At 38.8% G+C, this 22,967-nt stretch overlaps 2 protein-coding genes across 5 annotated transcripts in view; one reads left to right on the plus strand and one right to left on the minus strand.

The window, feature by feature from the left end:
* COMT (catechol-O-methyltransferase) overlaps window positions 1–9,709 on the minus strand; it is a 28,375-nt gene extending 18,666 nt beyond the window's left edge. Inside the window, exon 1 of one of the 3 annotated variants that reach the window (XM_074921604.1) lies at window positions 9,594–9,709. Coding sequence is in view for 1 of the 3 variants with exons in the window: in XM_074921602.1 (XP_074777703.1) it covers window positions 3,588–3,602 (15 nt within the window). In the remaining 2 variants the exon portion in view is untranslated. Of the gene's footprint in view, window positions 1–2,059; window positions 2,428–3,587; window positions 3,656–9,593 lie in introns of those variants that run through there. The other 2 variants (XM_074921602.1, XM_074921603.1) reach the window with 2 other exon arrangements.
* Window positions 9,710–9,793: 84 nt separating this feature from the next.
* Window positions 9,794–22,967, plus strand: part of TXNRD2 (thioredoxin reductase 2) — a 37,870-nt gene continuing 24,696 nt past the window's right edge. The window contains exons 1-10 of one of the 2 annotated variants that reach the window (XM_074921600.1): window positions 9,794–9,888; window positions 11,040–11,102; window positions 11,804–11,860; window positions 12,491–12,635; window positions 12,949–13,023; window positions 13,855–13,933; window positions 14,952–15,014; window positions 15,525–15,595; window positions 20,195–20,214; window positions 20,590–20,681. In XM_074921600.1, the coding sequence (XP_074777701.1) occupies window positions 9,813–9,888; window positions 11,040–11,102; window positions 11,804–11,860; window positions 12,491–12,635; window positions 12,949–13,023; window positions 13,855–13,933; window positions 14,952–15,014; window positions 15,525–15,595; window positions 20,195–20,214; window positions 20,590–20,681 (741 nt within the window). In that variant the 5' untranslated portion in view covers window positions 9,794–9,812. The remainder of the gene's footprint in view (window positions 9,889–11,039; window positions 11,103–11,803; window positions 11,861–12,490; window positions 12,636–12,948; window positions 13,024–13,854; window positions 13,934–14,951; window positions 15,015–15,524; window positions 15,596–20,194; window positions 20,215–20,589; window positions 20,682–22,967) is intronic. The other variant, XM_074921601.1, reaches the window with a different exon arrangement.

Here is a 22,967-nt window from a genome sequence, read left to right on the forward strand (position 1 = left end):
CAAAGAAAAATGTTTTATAATGGTTATATCCCCCATAAAGAAGAGCAGGGTTTAGAACAAACTGGCCACACAGGCCGTGGATCTGTAGTGTTCTGATCCAGACTGGCCTAGTGAACACACTGCATGGTTAAAGCCAGAGCTTGGAGTGGGAGTTCTTCAAGGATAAGAAATGCACTTTACCAGGCCTTGAGAAGACAGCTTTTCAGGAAGAAGATCCTTTCAGGTACCCCTAGGAAGTATTTGTTTCTAATAGTCCTTATTTCCACTCCAGAATTCCAGGTGAGTTGGAACAATTTTTACTAGTATTTGAGGCCAGGGTTTGGTGTAGCTCAGCTGAATTGTAGAAATCCCACCTGGGATGCAGTAGACTGCTAAAAGTAGAAAGTGCTCTGCCCTGTCAGCACACTAGGAGCTGGTCTGTAAAAAGGTGTCTCAGCTGAGATTTTTCATGTTCCCCAGAGGAGTAAAACAAGCTCCTATTGAATGATTTTGCCCCAAATGGCAGTAGGGAAAAAGGGTTGGAAAAGACCAAAATGGCTAGTTGTCCTCAGCATCATCACCTGTGACAGACCTATTTCAGTCTCTCTTTATATCACAAAGATCAAGGCTGAATTCTCAGTGTCCCAAATCCCCACTGCATGCTCCTGCCCTGCTTCCAAGGCTACCAGTTAATCTAGTGTAAATCTGTCTGTCTCCCAGCACAGCTTTCTGCTCTCCACAAGCTGCTTTTCAGTCAAGGGAGAGTGCACGACTGAAACTTGGTACTGAGAACACCCACTGAGGGATCTGAAAGAGTAGGAAGGAACTTGCTGCTGAAATGTTGGCCTATTCCTATGGAAATTAACAACTCTAACAGGCCAGGCAAGGTGGGATCCACCACAGCAGAGCAGGTAACCAAAGCACTGCATGGGAAGAAGCAGCCTAACTGAAACAGAGCAAATGCCCTCCCCTGAAAAGTAGCCGGATTGAGCACCAAGTATTTCTTACTTTAGCTAGAAATTGCTTTCTGAGAAATCTCTCCTGAGAGAGTTTTAGCAAAACTGGTATGGATGGCCTCACACACTAAGATCTGGTTTCAACTGCTGCTGCCAAAATTATGTTTTTTCAGAAAATTCCCAGTCAGTTCTAATTCCAGTGACCCTGAAGGAATGCTGAAAGACAACAGTGTGGGACTGGCAGAGATAAACCTGATACCAGCTGCAGGCTGCTGAGAAATATTGCTAAACTTGAGTGACAGGTAAATTGTTTGCAGTGTTAATGTGGTTAAACTTTTTCCACTGATGCAAACTAAAGTTGTAAATCAGGAAATTTTTCTTTTGCATTTAAATACTGCAGTGCTGTGCAAATGCATAAGGTTCTGAACCTGAAAGCTTTGTTAGAGGAGTCCATGGCTGAATAAACAGAAAAAGAAGTAAGCTGAAGTGCAGAGATGAAGTAAAGGTTGTTTATGAAGATCACCGATATGACGTGGTTGACAGTATCAGTAAATATGAGTTTATTTTTAAAGGACAAAAGGTAAAGAATGTCCATAAAGGGCATCGGAAAGATACTCTATTAGCAGCAACAGGGCTAGCAAGCAAAAGTACTAGCTTTTTGTCTGTTCTTCACAGACATTTTGCTGTAGCAGAACTCCCTCTTGAGAATGAAAACTCCCATAAAATACAGCTGCAGGCAACACATTTATAAAAGCAGCTATTCAGTCAAATATGACTGAACCGAAGCTTGAGTTGCATTCAGCTTTTTCTTGAATACCAATGAGTACCAAATTCCAGCATACTTATAGCCATAAATTACATTTTCAATTTAGTCAGGGTTATCTCATCTCACTTCTTTCAACTGTCAAGGTTTACAATACAGTACAAATGCATTACACACAAATATGTCCTACTCTTTCTCTGTGAAAGCTGTTGCTGCCCACGGACTGGCTTCCTGACAATAAGTACCAGTCAGAACGTGGAAAACACTGCTTCTTTCATATTCACCACTGTTTAAAATAGTGACATTGTCTAAGATAACAAATCATGTCAAGCCTGAGAAATAAGAAAATATAAATATGTACCTTTCTCAGTACAGCAGAAGCTGTCCCTCCGATCTTTTCCTGTGCTGCTCTGATGTGGATTTTATAGAATAAGAGTCCAAGAGCCTGCAGTATTCAGTCACATTCGATCACATCACAGGAATAGCTTATCAGTTCTGTTAGACAGACTCTAAAAGGAGCGGTGTCCTTTTCCCCAACTCCTCCTTTCACAGATTTCTGCGTTCCTTAAAGGTGCTCAGTGCCTAATAACCTTGTAGAAAGGTATTAATCTGTCCCCTAATGACAGTGCTCTTGTTACTTAGTTACAGCACACTGAATGCTAACAAAGTCAGGTATGAGCCAAATCTGTGCTCAGTGTAAATGCACTGTGTTCAATCAAGCAACTCCAGGAATTAATTTGGCCCAAGGGATTTAGTTCTTTTTTCAGCTCAGACGTGGCATGCTACAGCCAGTGCAGAAGTCGTAGAAACAAGACCTAAGCATGTGCACTAAATATAGAGTGCTGCTGGAGGGAGGGGAGGCACATATAGCAAATTGCTTAACAGTAACTACAGAAGGAGGTGCAATCAATACATTATAATTAGTACACTTGAATATCTATAGCTTCTAGGTGGAAAAATATTCTGCTACAAACAGCTCTAAGATAAAAGAGGCTTATTCTAATAAACCTTGTTCTTGGCTTGACTGTCTATATTGTTTCATTCAAGGTGGAAACAATATAATCAAGCTGTAACTAAATTGCACCATAAAGGAAAATAATATGAAAAACCAAAACCCAAACACAATGTGATAGTAGTTCTCTACTGTATTCTCACTACAAAACTCAGACCTAGTCAGAGAGTGTTTGAAGCTCTAGCCTAGAAACTTTTTTAAGACTCAAAGAAAGGGCTTGTATCAAACGTGACAGAAACAGGAGCTGAAGAACTGAAAACAGGCTTTGTCACATGAGGGGGCAGGTCCTTGAAAGAATTAGGGACTACCTGAGAGCATGAAAAGAGAAGAATAAAAATTTTTTAGTGGATGAATTGAGTAAAGAATTGTGGAAAAAAGAGGTAGGTGAAGATCAAAGTGGTTCAGTAACTCTAAACAAAACATAACTAAGACCCTGAAATATAGCATAGTACCCAATGTCAATACAGAATAACTTTGAAGTATTCCTTCCATGTATAACAGAGCTTTAGCTCAACAAATATTTTCTTATAATCCAGACATCAAGCAGAACAAAGAATGAAATAAGCACTTCTGCACTACAGCTTCACTGACAGCAGTTTCCTGTCTGGTCGAAAGCTGGTTGTGAAGCCATGACAGGTTGTGTCCGCACGATCCCTGATGCCACCCACAGTTAAAATTAACTGAGAGTTTCTTTTACTGCTGGGTTGTGGAGAAAAGAGCTTAAAACCATAAAACTTATTCTCTGCACTGACCTGGTTCTGTAAGTATACAGTTATTCTTTGGAGATGTCCTTGCAGTTAACTATAGCTAGTTGTGAACTGGTGGGTGGTATCAGCCCAGCTTCTGTTTAGCAGCATAAATTAGTGCCAAGACTTACCAGATTGAGCAGCATCCCATGACAACACTGCTAAAGGACTTCTAACTTTGAGCTGAATCATATTCTTCAGGCTAGAAGCATGGGAGGAGCAAACTTGCTTCTGCCTGCCCACAACTGTTTACTTGTATGATAAAGACTATGGCTGCAAAGTAACCCTTTCTGTTGTCTAGATATTTCATTACATAATTTAAAATGGAGAATGGCAGTAGCTGCAAATTAGATAAAGCCTGAGGTTCCATTAGGTAAACCACCCAAGCTGTGTGATAATGTCCATAAGTTGCTTCCAAGTTAATAGGAAGCTGAAATCTTGTCATGTATTACTATGGGATATTCTTTTTCTCCAAGAGAAGTTTCTTTCGTAGGCTGTTAGACATTGGCTTATGCCTTTCTTTAATTTACCTTTTTGACCAAGACAGGACCTATATAGGTATGGATATTTTTGTAAGTTTTTACTAACATAATAACAATGCTACAAACTCCACAGTGCATACATTTATACACTATCCACATGACTTTTCTAGACACTAAAAATTTACCCTAATATTAATACATCCAGATTATTGTGGTGAGCTATAAATGTATTGGTGTGATACAATTTTTATGTAGGCACAAGATCTTAAAAGATGGATTTGGCATTGCAGAACATCAGGATACTGCATTCACAGGGCACATCTATGGAAGGATGTAGACCCAGGATGTCTTCGCTTGGGAGCAACATCACATGAATGGCAACAGGTTGGAATAACTTGCTAGTTCAGACTGACTTGCTCTAACAGTTGACAGAGTTAAGCTCAGATCTGTCTGCACAAACTTGAGTCAACCTCCTCATGTACAGAGCTCTCAGTCTCCTATGGAGGCTACACAGCATCCGTCACATGATGCAACGTGGCAGTGCTATCCCCACTTGCTGTGCATAGCACGGAGCTAAAGCTTTCCCTGTAAATCCATGCCTGGCATAACAACAAATGGCATTCCCTTTTTCTAATAATCCTGGTCAAAGACTGGTTTTTAAAAGCCTAAACAAAGGGAGACAGGAGAGCTAGCACATTATCATAAACCCTGCAGATCATGTGAAACACTGAGTGGAAGAAAATTCTTTTGAGCTTGCATTTTCAGAATAGCAGGAGGGATTTCCTTTTATGTGAATTTGCTGTTTTCCACAGTCAAAGTAGTTTCTCTTGCTGAGAAACTTGCAAAAGAGGAGTTTTGAGAAAGGAAGCACCACTCATGTATGAATCAGGAAACTGCCTGGAGATATCTAAAATAGGAAACAGCTAAAAGAGAAGAAAGATGGCCAGCAAAGTTGTATTCTAAATTTTAACATAATACAAGCACTCAGACTATTTTGTGTTTACCATGCTTCTTAAAAGGTTATCAGGTAGACTGAAAAAAACCTTCCTGCTTTCAAAGACTTTATAACTCCTTATGAAAACTTTGAGGCTCAGTTAAGTCTACCACATTTCTGTCTTTTCTCCCCTCACTTTTTTAGTGATATATGTTAAAGCATTTGAATGAATTCAGTAAGCTGTGTTACTTGAAGCTTCATCTATTTCTGCTAGTTTTTTTCCCTCACTTGCAATCGGGTAGTTGTCTAGGACAAACTATGAACAGAAGATTCTGTGTTAAGGAAGGAAGGCATAAAAAGGCATAGATTAAATTCTGAACAACAATGAGTCCTACTCTCAGACAAATTTCTGAAAAAAAAAAAAAAAAAGGCAAACAAAGGGGGAAATAGCAACAAAGCTGAAATGTTAAACCATTTTTGTTGGTTTATGAACAAATGTTTCCAGCAGAGGAAACACTGTTAGCTGAAGAATGTATTCTTTGTAACAAGATGTCCTTTTGGGGCACTTAGAAAATATTAGAACAGTCGGTTTTCTTTTAGAATTATGTTTTAAAGTGGAATTTAAATTAGGACCTGATTTAGAGTAACTCTGTGATGTGTGTACTTTTCTTAGTTTTCTCAATGTGGTTGTTTTAGATACATTAACAGACCTTACATAAAAAATTTTAGCTAATGGGATATATTTGTCCCATCTTAAAATGTTGTAATTTTTATAGAGTTCACATGGAAATATGATCACCACCTCAACCTCATAAACCAAAATTAGCCATTTTCTTCCCTTATCAGTTTGACTTTTTAACTCTCCTAAAGATTTATTTATCAAAGCTCTTAAAAGCAGATATCAAAAATGCAGAAAAATACAGCAGTTTGATTGTCAGCAAACAGCCACAGATTCCTTCATGCCAATGTAAAGCAATACACAACAAAAAATATTAGAAAATTCTTACTATACAAGACAGTTAAGAAGTCTCAAATAAAAGTGGTAAAAATACTTCTCTGGTTTACCCAGGATCTGTCTTTGAACAAGGATCCTCAGCTGTCAGCATAATTCCAACATTAGAATACTATCCACATATTTAGCAATCTGAATCATGAGGAGGTTTTACCCTGCTCTGAAAAAGACTGGTAACCACCCCGTCCCCTGGTACCATTTATTATGTCCTTTTTGTAGCTCTGGAATATGGTTCTCTCAATTGCCAGAGACTATGTCCCTATTTTCACTTTTGTATTCACTATTTGACATGCCTGTCTTCCACATGCATTTTCTTTCCCTCCTCCTTCAGGCTAAAGACACCACGCTACACACCAGCAGAGGACCAATAAGAAAAAAAACAAAACAAAACAAAAAAACCCAACTACAAGCAATCACAAGAGGGATGGTAAGAAACCAGAAAGTCCTACCTCATGCAGAGACCTCTTAGTTCAACCAGTGATCCAGTATAGCTCACTGACACTCCTGTAAATTATTAATTAGGTCATGCCACAAAATGCAACTGCCAATATAATCCATTTCCCACCCCACCCACTAAAAAACAAACCATGTTAAAACTTCCAAAGATCGTATCTACCTGACACTTCTCTTTACTCCCCTATCCTGTCAGGTTGCTAATCTGGGAATATAAAACAAAGCAAACCATGCCAGAAAAACAGGAAAGACAGGAAGATGTGTTTGAAAAGTCAAAGTTTCCAAAATGTTAGATAGAAAAGGTATTTGGTCCTGGTTGTCTTCATGAGGAAGAATCTAAGGCATTGCTACATGTAACAAGAGGTATTTCACATGAAGGAAAAGTACAGAATTCCAAGCTGTCCTAACAATAAATTCAGAAGGAGAAAGTCTGCCCATTAACAGTACCCATTCATGCCTTGCAAAACTCCAATTTCATTGAATGGATTTACACATGTTTCTGAAACATGTTAGTGATGCTTCCTTTGCCCTTTAATACTATACTGTTTACAGTACATTGAAAAAATATTTTCCCCTGGAAACAAACCAAACCACATTTAATGTATTAAGTTAACTTATGACTTCAAATACGACTTACAACTGACAAAATTCTATGGAAATATGATGTCAAATCTGATAGCCATTTTGTAAGCAGTCTTTTTAATCCCAAATTTTGAAAAAAATATGCTTTCATTACAGAAACACAATGCTTTGTGTAAATGGTTCCTGATACTGGAATGTATCTGCCCCTAAAGGACTTAATCCTTGCTTTCTTAAAAGAAATTAACATATATATTATATATATATGTATGTAAAAAAATTTATATCAATAATTACTCTGATCAGCTTAATGCTAATCACAAAAGAATTAAGAGACTAGAAAGCTATAGGAGATGAACCAAAGACACATTAGAAACCACAGCTGATAACCAGAATCTGCCTCTGGTCCCTGAGAAAGATTTCTGAAATGCAGCGCAGGTTCAGCACTGACTGCAGCAAGTATCAGTGGGTACTTCTCATACTGATACTGTCACCATGGGCAAAACCTGCTCCTCATTGCCGATATTTGCTTCTGTTGGTCTCAATGATCAGGCTTGTGAGAGCGTGCAAGAGCAAACGAAGTAGCGTTACACACACTTTCTACTTTCTTCTGAAGATGGCAGTCTCTATGGGAAAGCTTTGACCTGTGGAACAGCATAGTGCTTTATCGTTAGCTGTGACATACAGCCAGAGGGCTGGTGACACCCCAACATCACATGGTCTGCCAGTGGCATAGTGGCAGCTGTGGATAGTTCTGGTTCCCAGATGACTTAAGAAGGGTGCCAAGGGAAAGCTACCATCTCACTTTCAAGCTAGAAAAGAGAGGGTGTGTGCTGATGTGTTTAGGAACACACAAATATCTAAAAGAAGCCACAGTCTCACCACTGCTGCATAGGCTGTGGTTCACTTAGACTCTGAGCTCTAAAATAATTAAAGCAATCAGTAATGCTAGTGTACAAGGTGGCTGTTACAATTGGCACCTGGCCAAGATCCTACCCTTAAAAGAATTTAGGAGCATTACTCCAAATTTATCATCCTTTCCTAAATTGCCACTGTAGGTGCTGTTTAAAGGTACTGTTTTCTCAACAGCTTTGCTACATTGAAGGCTTTTCCTTATTAGAAAAATGCCATAATGCTGTAGGCACATTTCTTCACATAAACTTGGTCTGTGTTTGGGAAAGATTTAATTTTACCCTTGATCCTACATGTCTGAACTAAATGCTGTGTGAAGAGCACATGCTCAACACTGCCTGATTCAATTCGGGATAGTGGCTAAAATGAACAGCCAAAACAACTTTGCATGCATGTACCTGCAAAGCATAGCAGCTTAGTATCTGCATATGCTTGAGGTTCCTTTAATTCAAGGGCCTCTCAGTACACTCTAGTCACGTCTTTCTACTGCTGCTGCAGTGGATAAGAGTGTTTCTAGTGATTTATTGATTAGTGCTGCAGGAGACAATACAGAGGGGTTTTGCCTTTTTTCTAACAGCAGTGATACTGGACAAATCGACAGTCCATTTATTAAAGTGATAGTAACGCCCATTTCATGTATTTTCAAATATTAATGGACTGAAAAAAAATTAATCAGACCTACACGGGTGGTGATGTTACTTCTACAAAACTCTTTTGAGTTTTTTAATTTCCTGCTATTTCTCCTCAAACTGTAGACTGGATGATTGATGGTTTCTGAAGCAAAATGGTTGGATGCTGCCCCCTTGCGAAGCAGGCCCTTGCTCCAGAGCCAGCTGAACTATAACTGCCTAAAACTTTTCTGTTGCTAGCTTCCTCTCGCCAAGAAGTGGCTGATTCTTTGTCCCAAAGTCTTTATTTGGCTATGGTGGTATTTATCACATACAACTCACTACATACAGCAGCAGGGTCACTACTGTGCTTCTAAAGGCCAACAGCCAGCACATCTGAATGAGAACAACCTTGTTCCCTCTGGTATCATTTTGATCAATGCCTACTTTGAGGTTTTTACCTTAAGCTGCCAGAATACGCTACAAGCATTAATACTCCCGCAGCTCCCATTGCCCTTGTTTAATCAATAGCTGACATGTGGCACAGGGATAGGAAGCGCTGTCAAAGGCTGTGAATCATCAGAGGTGCTCCAACAAGTTGTCCCGTGCAGATACCTGCACCACCACAGTTAAGCCATGTGTTAAAGCCGTTTGTGCTGGTCTAGTTCAGTGACCCGCGTAGCACAGGCCCCACTCTGCCTTTTGGTTGAAGAAGCTCTCTTCTCTCAGACCCGAGTCCCCAGCGCCTGCTCTCAACACTGAATATACCTTAGCCACAGGAATCTGAAGCAACACCACGTGTTGCCTGTAATACCTCATGGAAGGGAGAGGCTTTATTCAAACCACCTTCTCACAGGTGTTTATAACTTTCAGTCTGTGCACTGCACCTGAGCCCACCTCTCACCATGTCTGTTACAACGGGATGTGTGATTTCACAGAGAAAAAAAAAGAAAAAAAAAAAGGTTTTGAATATCGGTGAAGGTTCTGGGCTGTCGTCACGTTCCTCTTCTTTCCCGAAAGGCCTTCCCCGAACCCCTTTTGCAGCAGCATCTCGGGGGGAAGCCAGTCAAGCAAAGTGTGTGGGGTTTTTTCCCCTCCAAACAACTGATTTTAACACAAACGCGCTTCTCGAACGCCAGAGCCTGTTCCCGCCTTACCAAAAGGCCTCTCGCGGCTTTGCAGCGGCTCCAGAAGCCGGAGCTCCGGGCGCAGGGCGGGCGTCGTGCTCGCACCCGCGACGCGCTGATGCTCGCACCCCGCCGCCCTCACGGGGCTCCGCCGCCCTCACCGGCCCGGCGTCGCCGCCCTCCACTCAGGCGCTGCTCAGCCACCTCGCAGGGGTCCTGGTTCGGCGCGGAGGCCCGTTGCCGTACAGCATGGCGGCGCTGTGGCGGAGGCGGGAGCGTCTCCGGCGAGTGTCGGGGCTGTGCCGTACAGTACGAGCCCTCTCAGGTACGGGGCGCCCGCTGGGCTCGGGACCGGCAGAGGCCGCGCCTCAGCCTTTCCTCGCGGGAAGCGGGCTGCCCTCTTCTCCTGACGCCGAAAGCGGGTGGGAAGGGTCCCCGGAGCCCTTTCCCACCACCCAGACGCGGGGAGAGGCCCGCGGACGCCTTACTTGAGCGACCGCTGTGGGGACCGGAGACTGCCGCCCTCCCCGGAGGCGCCACTCTCCTCCCTCAGCGGCCGAGGCGGGGTGAGCGGCGGACAGCTTCCATCCGTGGCTGCTTTCGGAGCCGCCCCCACCCCGGTGCTTCTCTTGGAGCCCGTCCCTCGGAATCCCGGGCCGCAGGTAGCTGTGAAGTGGGCAAGGCCTCCTGCGCCCCTGCGGTGGGGCTTTCTAGAGAGGAGCCGCGGCAGCCAAACCTTTCCGCAAGGCTTAACTCTGACGACCGGGGGGCATCAGCTTTCCCAGGCCAACTGCCCCGTCCGCCAGCTGCCAAGAAAAGTCCCCCAGCCCTATCTATGGTGGCACAGCTAGTGTTGGATGCTGCGGGCCTCGGCTGTCCTCCCTGAGCTGCTAACACTCTGAAAGCAGGGGGTATCCTGATGCCCTTGCTACGAAACGAGTTACTGCTCACCCTTGGGCTTCTCCTGCCACTTCAAAACTGCCTGGACTGACCTGTGAGGGGGCAGAAAGGGGCAGCTTCCCTTTGGCCGCCCTGCCACCCCCCTGCAAGCCTTCCATTGCAGCTGAAGCTTTGTGAGTCCGATAAGGTGATCCTGCTGAAAAACCGCTGTGTAGAACTTGCTGCCATAATGCAGAGACACAAAACCCATACCGGATCCCGGTTGCAACTGTTTAATCATGCAGAAAGAGCTGCTTGGAACATTATGTTAAAATCTCGTCTATTTATGCACTTCTTTTGGATTGCAGTATTTTCTGTATTTCATTCACAAAACCAGACTAGATAGTTCGCTGATTTTTGGAGAATGCTTTGGGACACTGAAAAAACACGGAACTCTAGTAAATACAGTAAAGAAAACCCGAAATCAGCAATAACTAATTGTAAAAAATAACGTACTTGTTGATACTTACCTTCTTATATACCTCTCCCATCTTCCTTGCCTGTTTCTTTTCCTTATTTTTCACTTCCTCTTTACAGGAAAGGAGTATGATCTTCTGGTAATTGGTGGAGGGTCTGGAGGCCTTGCTTGTGCAAAAGAAGGTTTGTGTGTATAAATAACTAATACAAGTTTTGGTTTAGCTTAAGTGGTGTTTATGGAAATTAAGTGTTACTGATAATGCTAAAGCTTTTTAAGAAAGATAGTATACTTCAGCCCCTGCACGTTAATGATTAACTCAGCTCCATACAGTTAATCTGCAAATTAATTTACACCCTTGGGTGGGGTGATTTTGTTTGACTTTCCTATTAACCTTTTAAAAAATACTTCTTTTGCCATGGGAAAGTCTAATAAGCTTTTATTTCACTGTTATTGTAAAATACTCTGAGTGCCTCCATAGATACTGTATTTTTAAAATTATACTGTTTCTTATTTATGTGTTAAAACAACAGTCCCTTTAGACTGTTTCCAAGAACTGTTTAACTGCTGTAGAGAACCTTGCCCCTCTGTAACTCAATGCGACATGCTCAACAACCCACAAGGTTCTTAAACATCTCATTTGGTGTCAAATTGCATTTTTAGGGTCAGTGAAAGCTGAAGGCTCTAGTCTGGGTTATTAAGTGCCTTCTGGAGAATCTACTGACTACATAGGCCTCCTGGGTCCCTAGTTTGTCATCTTGAGTTGGACAGTAAAATCCACCAGCCATCATCTCCTATACTCGTTATCTGTACCTGTGCTACTAAAAATTTTAGGTTTGTGTGTCTTTCCCTCCTCTAAATACCTTGTCTTGCTTTTTGTTTAAAGCTGCTCAGTTTGGAAGGAAAGTAGCTGTTTTGGATTATGTGGAACCTTCTCCACAAGGTATGGAAGAGAAATACTATGATAATATTTGGACATGTGTATAAAACAGTTCTCTAGGTGAGCAGATTGCTCCAGGCAGCAAAGTTGCCAAAGCCATGCTGCCTGCTTTGCTTATAGTAAATGTCCTTAAACCCAGGTTGCTGTACTGCTCATTCCTTCCAGTGATGTCCCAGCTCTGACTGCTTCCCCTGCACGTTGTTTGTTAGCAGTATTTGATGCTACCATTTGTAGTAGACTTTGGACTTTAATATGTGAGCATATTATCTCTATGAAATTGTCAATTTCTAAAAATTATTAATTGCATTATGCTGAGACTCTTCATGTACAATATGTAAAATAAGATCTGAAAATGCAAATAAGCAATGTGAGGATGTGTACTAACTAGATCTTCAGAGCTTTGAAGAACATGTCGAGATAGTTTGAATTTTAGAAGATAATATATAGAGAAGGTTTTTATCAAAACATATGACTATAAGCAGTTGAAAACTCTGCAGACAGTAAACTGTGTGTTATTTCAGAAATTTTTAACTAATTGCACGAACGACCTAATTCTCTAAGTAACCTAATTGCATTGTTATACTAACCTGACGCGTTTACTTTTTTTTTCTTTTTTTTTTATTTTTTCCCAAGGAACCAAATGGGGACTTGGTGGAACTTGTGTGAATGTTGGCTGCATTCCTAAAAAGCTTATGCATCAAGCAGCCCTTTTAGGGAGTGCCCTTAAAGATGCCCAACACTATGGCTGGAATATTGCCCAACCTGTTCATCACACCTGGTAAAGATTATTGCCCATATCCACTCCTATGTGTTGCAAGTGTGTAACAGCTTTTCCCAGATGGTGTTTATTTAGGGACAGTTAGAGAAGTAAATTTTGCATGAAGCTTTTTAGACTGCTTGTTGTTTAAAGCACAGAACTGTATTTACTGGTTTATCAGGGTAGATATGTTGATTTGAACTTGATAATTTACTTTTATAACAAAAAGCATTGTAGAATATTCCTAAATTCTAGCAATTGTCTGTCTCTTTGAGTTGCATAATTTGAATTTGAAATGTGATGACTTCATGTTCAGTTACTTGTTTTGTGATAGGTCTCTGATGGCACAAGCTGTTCAGAATTATGTGAAATCCTTGAACTGGGGACACAGAGTACAACTGCAAGACAAGTAAATAAGACTTTGAAGTTCATCTTTCTTCCCATAGTCAAGGAGATCTTCTTGTAGAATTGCTTAATTGCCTTTGGAGTTTCTCATTAGAACTAGTATTTTGAGTTTGTAAGTCCTTTCTGCTCAGGACCATAAGTGCCCTTGCCAATGTAAGTGATTTTTCTCCCTTCCTTTTCTTTTCTGGGAAATAGTGATTGAAACTGACCATACGTGAAAGCTTTCTAACAGCATAGTGATCAGGGAATGCTCTCTTTAATTTGGAGAGGTTTTGCTTTAATATGAAGTAGTCAGGGTTTCTCAAGATAATTTCAAGCTTGGCCACCAAAATTTATATGCTGTACAAGCCCAATGATAACACCATACTAGAGCAGCTGATTTTTTTGCTTTTGGTGCAGAAATGCTTCCAAGTTTTTCAGTATGCAGTTCCTTTTATAGAGAAATTATATTAATAGATAATTTAACAGGTACTAGTCCTGTGACTCCTGCCGAGTCACTTTTATATGCTCTCAAATGACCATTGTATTAGTAACGTTATAGATAGTAATGCTATATCTAGTGGAAAATGTACCATTTGAAGAGGTCAGTAACCTGATCCCAAAGGATGTTACAAGGTTAGGTATTCTGCTGTATAGAGGAGTTAACTGTGACTTAAATTATGTGACAGAGCTGCAAACAATTCTATGAAATTAAATTAAATGCTTTATTTGTTTTACTTTTCTATGCCTCTTTGCTACCCTTTTTAGCATTTCAGATATGGAAAACGTAGCTGATTGTATTTCATTCCCATCCTTTATTAAGTGCGCATTCATATTGCTGTTTTCTTCTAAACAGGAAGGTGAAATATTTCAACATGAAAGGGAGTTTTTCTGATCCGTATACAATCCGTGGTTTAACAAAAGCAGGTAAAGAGGTGAGCTGCTGTGCGATTTCTACAGTATCATTCGCTTCAAACATTTCAGGTCTTCATGTCTTGATTTTAAGTCAACTGGGAGCTAGGTTGTAGTTTTGCAAATTGCTTTAAGTATTCAGTATTGTTTTGGAGAGGGAGATTTCATTTTCCACCCAGAGAAGATGTTTATAAACGAATGTTGCCTACTGAGTCCATAGCCCCTAATCTGTTGGGTAGATGCCATTACATTTTTTTCTGCAGATGGAAATGCTGAGACAAAAGATTAGGTTTTTTTTTTGGTTAGAGTCATCTTGCTTTGATAGATGCTTACAGAGGTGTAAAGAGGACAAACATCTCCTTATTGCTCTGAGTGTTAGATCAGTCTGAGATGTTTTCTTCTTTCAGATGAACTGTAAGGGTGATTAGCTTTCTAATACAAAATTGTGTGTGGAAGGCAGTTATACTTAATGCACAGCTTCAAGCCACTGAGTCATGTAACAGAATGGTGGCCATTTCTGCATATTTAACAAGAGACTGAACATGCATTTTTTAACACCTTTTTGAGAGTAATTATGTAATGTTACTGGTTAATATCAGCTTGAGAGAGCAAAAGTTTTGGGGGTAGATCCCTAGCATTGTCTAAAACCACACTGCTTTTGAGGTAGCTTAATTCCAGGCCTTAGAGACAGAATTCACTTGCTGTGATCTCTGTGTGTTTTGCCCTAAGAAAAAATTTATTTTAAGAAGCTGCCATTTGTGCACAACTGTTGCTTCCAAATAGTCATCAGAATCTTGTCCAGTATAGGAATGATTGTAAGCTTAATATTAAAACTATAAATGATAGAGAATGTGTAGGAGAAACTGCTGCATGTATTTTATCTCCATCCTTTTTAAAATGCATTGCTGATTATTATGTCATATAAATAGCAGATGGTAGTGCCAGCTTTCTCATTTATCACTCATCTGTACATAGATAAAATCTAAAGAAAGGCAAAAGGATTTCAAATGCTTGATTTTGATTTTGTATTTTTGTTTGTAGACTATTGTTACTGCAGAAAATATTGTCATTGCTACTGGAGGAAGACCAAAATATCCTACTCATGTAAGTTACCCTTGCCATCTAGCATCTCCAGTGGCTTTACTGATTTTGTTGCAGATAGTGAATGTTTGGAGGATAAACAATGTAAATATAATGTAACACAAGAGATCTTCATACTTGTGGCATGTGAAAAATATAAGCATAGGCTTTTCAGAAAAACATTCCCATAGAAAACAGTGTGCATCAATTTAGTATGTAGATATTGCTTAGAGCTGTGAGATAATTCAGGTTGGAAGGGATCTCTAGAGGTCGTCTAGTTCAACCTCTTGCTCAAGGAGGTTGGGGTCAGCTATTGAATCAGCTGTGAGGTCAGATTGTGTTGCTCAGGGCTTTTTACAGTCAGGTTTTGGAAATCTCCAAAGACGAAGACTGGATAATATATCTGGGCAACTCCAGATGCATTGCCCTTGGTCTACTGGCTATACTTCAGCTAATACAGCCCAAGTTGCTATTAGCTTTTTTTGCTGCCAGGATTTGCATTGTAGATTCAAGATCTTACTTGTGTGTTCATAGATTGCAGGTGCACTGGAGTATGGAATTACAAGTGATGATCTATTCTGGTTAAAAAAATCTCCTGGAAAAACGTAAGTTACCTTACCATGGATTTAATAGATGCTGACATTTATACTTTATGGCAAAATGAAAAATGTTCAAAATTGCCTTGTATACATCAGTTTTTCTGTCCTTCTGTTTTCTTTCTGAGAATTTATTTTGCTATGCATCAGCATCACACTACCAACCTTCATTAGTAACTAATAGATTTCCTCTACCCCTCCTCTTATGAAATTCCCTTCTAAAATCAAATTAAATGTACATTTTCACCATTTTAGCTTAAGGTGGCTTGTTTGCCATAGCAATTATGCATGGAAGTCACAAGAGGGCAGCGTAAACTTAAACAAAGGCTGTACTGTCCGTATTAGCTACTGGTGTATGTGAAATTGCTCTTCAAGTAGGAAAGAAACACCAACATAATTTGATGTTCTCTTAAATTGTGTCAGTTTTGATAACAAAAGAAAATGTCATTAGACAATTGGGTTATTTTTTCTTATGCTTGGGGAGCTATTGTTTAACTGAAATACTAAAAGATTTACTTTAATGGAAATACTAAAATGCCATAGTCTATTTTTTACAGCACATAGCATGGTAAGATTCTGAGTCAACATTGCACTACAGAGCAATTTCCTGATGCAAATAATTGTGATAGGAAATGCAGATTTGCTAGCATGCAATTCAGATAATACTATTTTTTTCTTTTATCTATTGAACAATTCTAGAAAAAGCGAAGTATATTTAAGAAAAAGATACTTGAAACTATGCTACTGATGTTTTGAAAGAAAACAGCTGCCGTTCATGGCTGTGACTTTCTGATATAAGAATTGCACTGTGTTAAGCTAAACATCAAATAGATAAACAAGGGTCCTTGGTACATTTAAAAAGGAAAGTAAATTTGCCGTTGTTTGTAGTATATCAGTTACCTCTTGAATTTTGAGAGCATGATTTATGCGAGGAATTTTTTTTTTTTAAAAAAAAAAAAAAAAAACAAACACCAAACTCCCCACAAAAACTAAACATAAGATTTATTCCCGTAAGATGTTTCTGTGAAAATGTGGCTTTTGTCCAGTTGCTGCTAATGCAAGTTGTAACAGTGTAATGTGGGAGTCTAGTGTTTATATGTTGCATTCCTGAGATTTAGTCAAAATAAGCCTGCAGGGGCTACAGTAGCATTTCTGTGCTTTTTCAGACTGTGTCCTAGCAAATGAAGGAGGGAGTTGTTAAAGGTTTGTTTCTGTCAAATTTGTTTCTATTATAAATGTTCCCAAGGTTCAGTTTAACACCTTTTGTTTTTAGTCTGAGCTGTGTCATTCTTTCTTTTCTCCCTCTCCAAATGTACGTATCTCAGCTACAAATTACATGCCTAGGGGTTATAGAACTGTCAGTCCTGCAGTTATTCATATTTTTTAAAAAAAGCAAACCGTTAACCAACTTAAAAGTCCCTTAGATATACAAACATTGTAAAGAAATTCTTGCTACTGAGATGAAGGGTTTTGGCAGAGTGAATTAGAAAAGATGCCTTGAAAATATGTTCAGAATGAGTGAGAGATTGAGCAGGTGTGAATGAGGTTAGGTTCTGCTTTCTTAACTTTTCTATTAGACACTGACAATGCCCAGAAACACTCTACTTTGTGGAATGAATTGTGAATAATGTGCTGATACTATGAAAGAGCAACAGCTGGCATTGATTTGTCATGTAATGAAAAAGAAGAGCAAACATATGCCCAAATTACAAATATTCTAATCCCAGTGAATCTCCAGTAGATCTTTCTTTATGGGTAGTGTCTGGCTTTTTGCAGCATTTCCCAGGAGCTACATGCTAAAAGAGGAAGTGATCATCCGTTCATGGATGAATCACATGCCCACTATGTTAAATTGTTTGCCAAACATAAAACCCAGACTAGCAGATTTTAATCCCTTTAGCTCAACCTGTTCTCTCTACACCTTCAGAAGTTTTATGTTTTAATTATAGGATAGATAGATGTTATTTAGAGTCTTTTGTGAGAAAACATGTATTGTACTGACTCTGTAATTCTGGGGGTTTACAGAGCAGCAGTCCCACATCTGTACTTTTCAGAAGTTTAAAAGCATCTCTGTTATAACTAGAAGATAGCACAGATTGGTAAAGTACAGGCCACAAGTCAGTGTTTCACCTACATTTTTTGCTCTACTTTTTTAGCATAGGATAGACTGTGTATCAAGAGCTTTCCAAGTATTGGACTTGTTTCTCTCTTGTAGTATTGTGGAAGAATAACATTCCTAGGCATATGTGGCTAGGCAGTGGCAGGGCTAAAAAGAGAAACCAAATTTCCTGTCAGCAGAGCTCCATCATACCTCTAGCATTTGTTTTCAGTTGCCATATATGTTCACATATAAAACATTTTCATTTTCTAAGGTTCTTGATGTCCTTCTGTGAAACACATTTCTGTGTGTGTACCAGTAGTTTTCCTGGTAACAGCATGGAGGGAGAATCACTGTTTTGTAAAGTTAAGTTAAAAGTGATGAATGATACCTCCTTATAGAGAGTGCACTGCATGCACTACTTTGTGTTAGCCTTCAGTTTGTGTGTGTTTTTCCATGGATTTAAGGGTTTATGTTTATTTGGTGAAGCCAGGAATCAAGCAAAATGTAGAATATGAAACAATGTGGGATGTGTAGGCCACTGGTTGATACTTCAAATGTGTTCCTCCCTGTGATCTGACTACTTTGAATTTTCACCTGTTTGGAGCATGTTTTATCAAAATTGTTTTGTTTTGTTGCTTAGAGTTTTTGAATTAATGGAGGCACAGCTGCTGAGGGAGAAGGTCTTTACTTAATGGATTATTTCCAGGCAACTGTTCTCTCTGCTGGCATTGTCATTTGTGTTGCTAAAACTTAACTTCCTCCAAACAGTCAAACAAGGTTGATATGGGTAAAAGAATATGATAAGGTTCTGTGACTTATGCTTATGCTTCCTTGCTTATCCTTCTAGCTTTAAACAACCTCTTTAAACTCTGTGATTACATGACCTTGTATTTTGAGTTTTTAAAGTAAATTTCTACATTCAAGTAAATGCTTTCCAAAATGCAGTTAGCAAACTACTTTTTTCATATCCAAAAAAATGCAATTATTTTTTTAACTTTTGAACATAACAGTATGAGAGAGACCTGATTTTAAAAAAAATGCCCAAAATAAACAGAAAAAATGTGTCAGATATTCAGGTGGGTTCCGAGTGTTGTGGTTTTGTGTTGCTGTTTTTTGATGAAAAGTTCTCAATAAAGTACAAGGATGAAAGTTCTTTATAAAGCATGTGTTTCCATAGATGAAAATCACAGTCAGAACATTCTACACTTGTTCTCATAGTAACTAGAAATTATGTTCCCCAATGATGCTTTTTGTCCTAAATTAAAAATCTAACAAAAGGCTTTGTTGTAAGTGGAAGTATTATGTGGGGTGCATCTCCAAACTGTGATATTTCAAAAAGTCCACGTAACACATGAACAGCCAAGGAACGTGAGTGCAACCTGTCCAGCAGCTGAGTGTCAGTGACTGACCAGTTGGACTCACTTTTACTTGCGGAACAGTGACTGAGCGTTCTGCCTTTTGTGTACCCAGCAGACGTAGGGAACTGAGGATGTGGTTGGAAGAGAGAGGACTGCTCCACGTATAGGGTACCTGGGGACAAGCATGGAAACTGCTGCGCTGCAGAGCTGCTACAGCTCGTAAATGAAAAGTGTTGATGGACAGTTTTAGTGATATTCTTGGTTGAAATGGTATGAAGTATGTGGATAGAGGGGAGCTGGAGTTATATTTAAGGTCTAAAATGGATGGATTTGGTAAATACTACTCTAGGTAAATCTATTAAACGGATTTTCTATAACCGCGTGCACACGTTTTTGAAGGGCAAATATTTGGCATTTGGAAAAATAAGATTATTCAAAAGCAGATGGTTATAAATCAAAATGAAATTTAGCAATGAATAAAATTTTATGTTGGGGATTGGAATCTACTTGATAGGAAGATGATGAATTTCAAAGATGCTTAACTTCTGATTGTGTTGTTTTCTTAAAAATATCAAGATCAAAAATATATATAGTAATTAGGATACCTCTAGAAATTTTGAGATATACTCGAGTTACAAAAAGACTGATGCATGTCTGTATGTTGTCTACTGCCTCAGAGGCAAGGATGCCAAGACCTCGTGTAAAGGTGAGGCATCAGTAGCAATAGGCATTGGGGGAAGATCTCTCAGTGTCCACTCCAGATGTTTCCAGTGGAGGTATATCATAGTACACAACTGGCCTATCTGTGATGCCTCTTAACCTTGATAGTTTCTGAGTTTTTCATGGGTTTCTTCACTTTGTCTTTCAGAGTTTGCATTTAAATGTCGTTTTACAATATAAAAATAATTTCTTGTGTCTTATAAGCCTGTTCTTTTTTTATTCTGTTAATAAAATAAGCCCATATGTTATAGTGTTGTCTTTGTTGGAGTTGACAAGCCACACTCTTTCTACCCATCTAACAACATCAGATCCACTCCTCAAGCCTGTGATTTTATAACTATACATACTTAAAAAAAACTCTTTTGATTGTGCAGAAATATGCACAAGCTCATTCCACTGCATTATTCTTTTTTTCTTTTTATATAACAGGTTGGTTGTTGGAGCCAGCTGTATCCTTTAAAAAAACTGTGATGATTTATGATTGTAAGCAGCGTAGCTGCTTTCCTATGAAAGCTGAGTTTTCAGGATTCCTTTGCTCATGCCCTGTAGTTGAGTTGGTAATAGAACAGTAATAGTTTTCTATGCAATAGCATCATGGGAATTAAGGTCAGCTAAGGATAAATTCTCAGGATCTTAATGTTATCTGTGAGAAAAATATTCTAAGGCTTTCGAGTTTTATACTATGTAACAAAAGCAAGCTAAAGATATTGTTTGTGTGAGGAGAACTTGATGTCTGTAGGTAAAAAGCTCACTTGAATACTACCCTTTTATATTGTATTTATATTAAATTATAGTTTATATTTCCTTAACTGAGGCTTCACCAGATGTTTCGCTTGAGTGTGCTGGTTTTCTAACAGGCATTGGATTGGACACTACAGTCATGATGAGAAGTATCCCACTTCGTGGGTTTGATCAGGTGAGTACAGAGTATCTTACATCTCCCTATATATCAAATATATTAAAAAGTATATTTGATTATTTTTGTCTCCTAAAGAAAAAATGTCATTGGCTTCTCTGAACATTTCCTAGTATGTGCTTTCTGAAGAGGAACTAAATAAATATTAGCTCTTGTTTTCCTATCATATCTCTTGGTACTGTACTTAGAAAAGTAAATCTTTTTTCCTCTCACTTAATTGAAAACAAGATTGAAAAGGTTGGGAAGCAGGGAAGGGATTTATGCCACTGATTAAAACATTAGACAGTCTCTTTAAAATAATTAATTTCTAGGGGTTACAGATAATGATTTTTAAAATAGATTATTAGACTTAACATGAAGTAGTTCAATTTGGAGCTCATTATGATGAATAGAAATAAATCACTAAGCTGAAAATTTGTAATGACAATAGGAATTGAAAATCTTGACCTTACCACTTTCAAACAGTGGCAGTTATAACTAAGTAAAAAATATATAGTGATTTCAGTGGAATTATCAACCCTAAGCTAGAGAAAATAAAAAGCAAAAACTTTCAGGCAGGGAAAGTTAAGGAAGAAAAAAATGTGTTTCAAAATTGGGAAAAATATTGATGAGTTTTATTTAAAAGTATAAGTGGTCATGATTGTGCCGACAAAACAGAAAACAGTTTTGGCCAGAAACCCATTCCTGTGGAAAGAGTAAAAGCAATTAGAATTAGCAGTGAGAAAAGGCAACAACAACAAATGGTTTTATGTAGGATTTCTATTAAAAGTATAAGGTAGTATAGCAGGTTTAGGTTAAAGACAAGTTACTGGATCCAGTAAAGGCATTAGTTGGATATGAGTTTATAGCCTCTGTTCTAGAGGTCTTTTTGGTGCCTAGATCTTTAGGGAGAGTATGTTAAAGGTGACTGTGAATCTTCTGTCCCTGCAAGATTTGATGCTAACACTACTTTGAAGGAAAAATTTCTGTTCTTAAAACAGTGAGAGACTTATGGGTTTTCACTCACATGTGCAGTGAACTTTTTCTTTGAAGTTTACAACAAATTTTTTCTTAGGCAAATAACTTTGGAAAATGTCTGCCTTGAGAATGAAGACTCTGTCACTGTGTCATGTGAATCACTTGAAAATAGTGTTTTCAGAATGGGAATGAATGCACATTAACAATTATTCCTGGTATCATGAATTAGGATTTTTTTAAAAGGATTAATTGGAATAGTACCGAACATGAAAACATTTATGGGGCAAAGTTGATGAAAGAGTGATAGAACTATGGACTTCTTTTTTTTTCAGAACTTCTTTGCACATAGAGTGTGTAAGAAAATTATTTTCATGTGTAACAGTGCAGATTTTTCAGAAGGGAGTACTGCTGGTAGAAGCAGCAGTGACAAGTAACACTGCAGGTAGCGACAGCTCCTGGTTGCATGCCAGTCACTACCACTTTGAAGTGGCTTCCTTAAAACTAGTGGTATGTGTATCAGACTTTACAGAACATTGTATAAGAATGTGTCTTGGGATTTGCACTCATCATTGAAGAAATCTACACCTGTAACAGTATGAGATCTGAGCAGGGAATACTGTTAAGAATGTGTGTGTGGCACTTTATAAAACACTTACAGTAGAGCTTTCTCTGAGAATATAGTCCTTTGTAGACAGGAAGAGCACAATGGACATTTCAAAGTTAAGAAAGTACTAATAGAGGTAAAATAATTATGTTCAGTTGGTAGCCACATTTAGTCTGATGGAAATTGGTTAGTGAGCTGTCCTGTTTCTGAAGAGATATAACCCTGCTGTTGCCATCATATTGGTTAATATCAGCTTTGAAAATAAAGTTTTGTAAGCTGAGATCTTGCATGCAGTTGTTCTGTGTGAAGTGGTTTTGTGATACTGTCCTTTAAGTAAAAAAATATTCTTTGACAAAGTGCAACCTGAATTACTGCAGTCAAGAGCAATGAAATCTTTGGATAAACCTGTCAGTGGGACACTTTTACTACTTGACTGTGGTATGGCATTATTTCAAACAGGCTCTTAGAACAAAAGCATTGTTTCCGTTTTGTAGTAGAACTTTACAGGAAACCTTAGTGATTCATCATCATTGAAGAGGAATGACAGGTGTCATGGCAAAGGGAAATATTTGTCTTCCTTAGCTTTATGAAAGCATTTAATTCTCATCAAGCTGCCAGAAAATGGTGATTATGATAATATTAAATTCAATATACTCTAGATGCTATTTTTGTATAAGCAACAAATGATTTTAAAGCAATCATTCTATTTATATATTATTTTATTT

The sequence above is a fragment of the Athene noctua genome, chromosome 17 (genome assembly GCF_965140245.1).
Source record: "Athene noctua chromosome 17, bAthNoc1.hap1.1, whole genome shotgun sequence".
NCBI classification, from domain to species: Eukaryota; Metazoa; Chordata; class Aves; order Strigiformes; family Strigidae; genus Athene; species Athene noctua.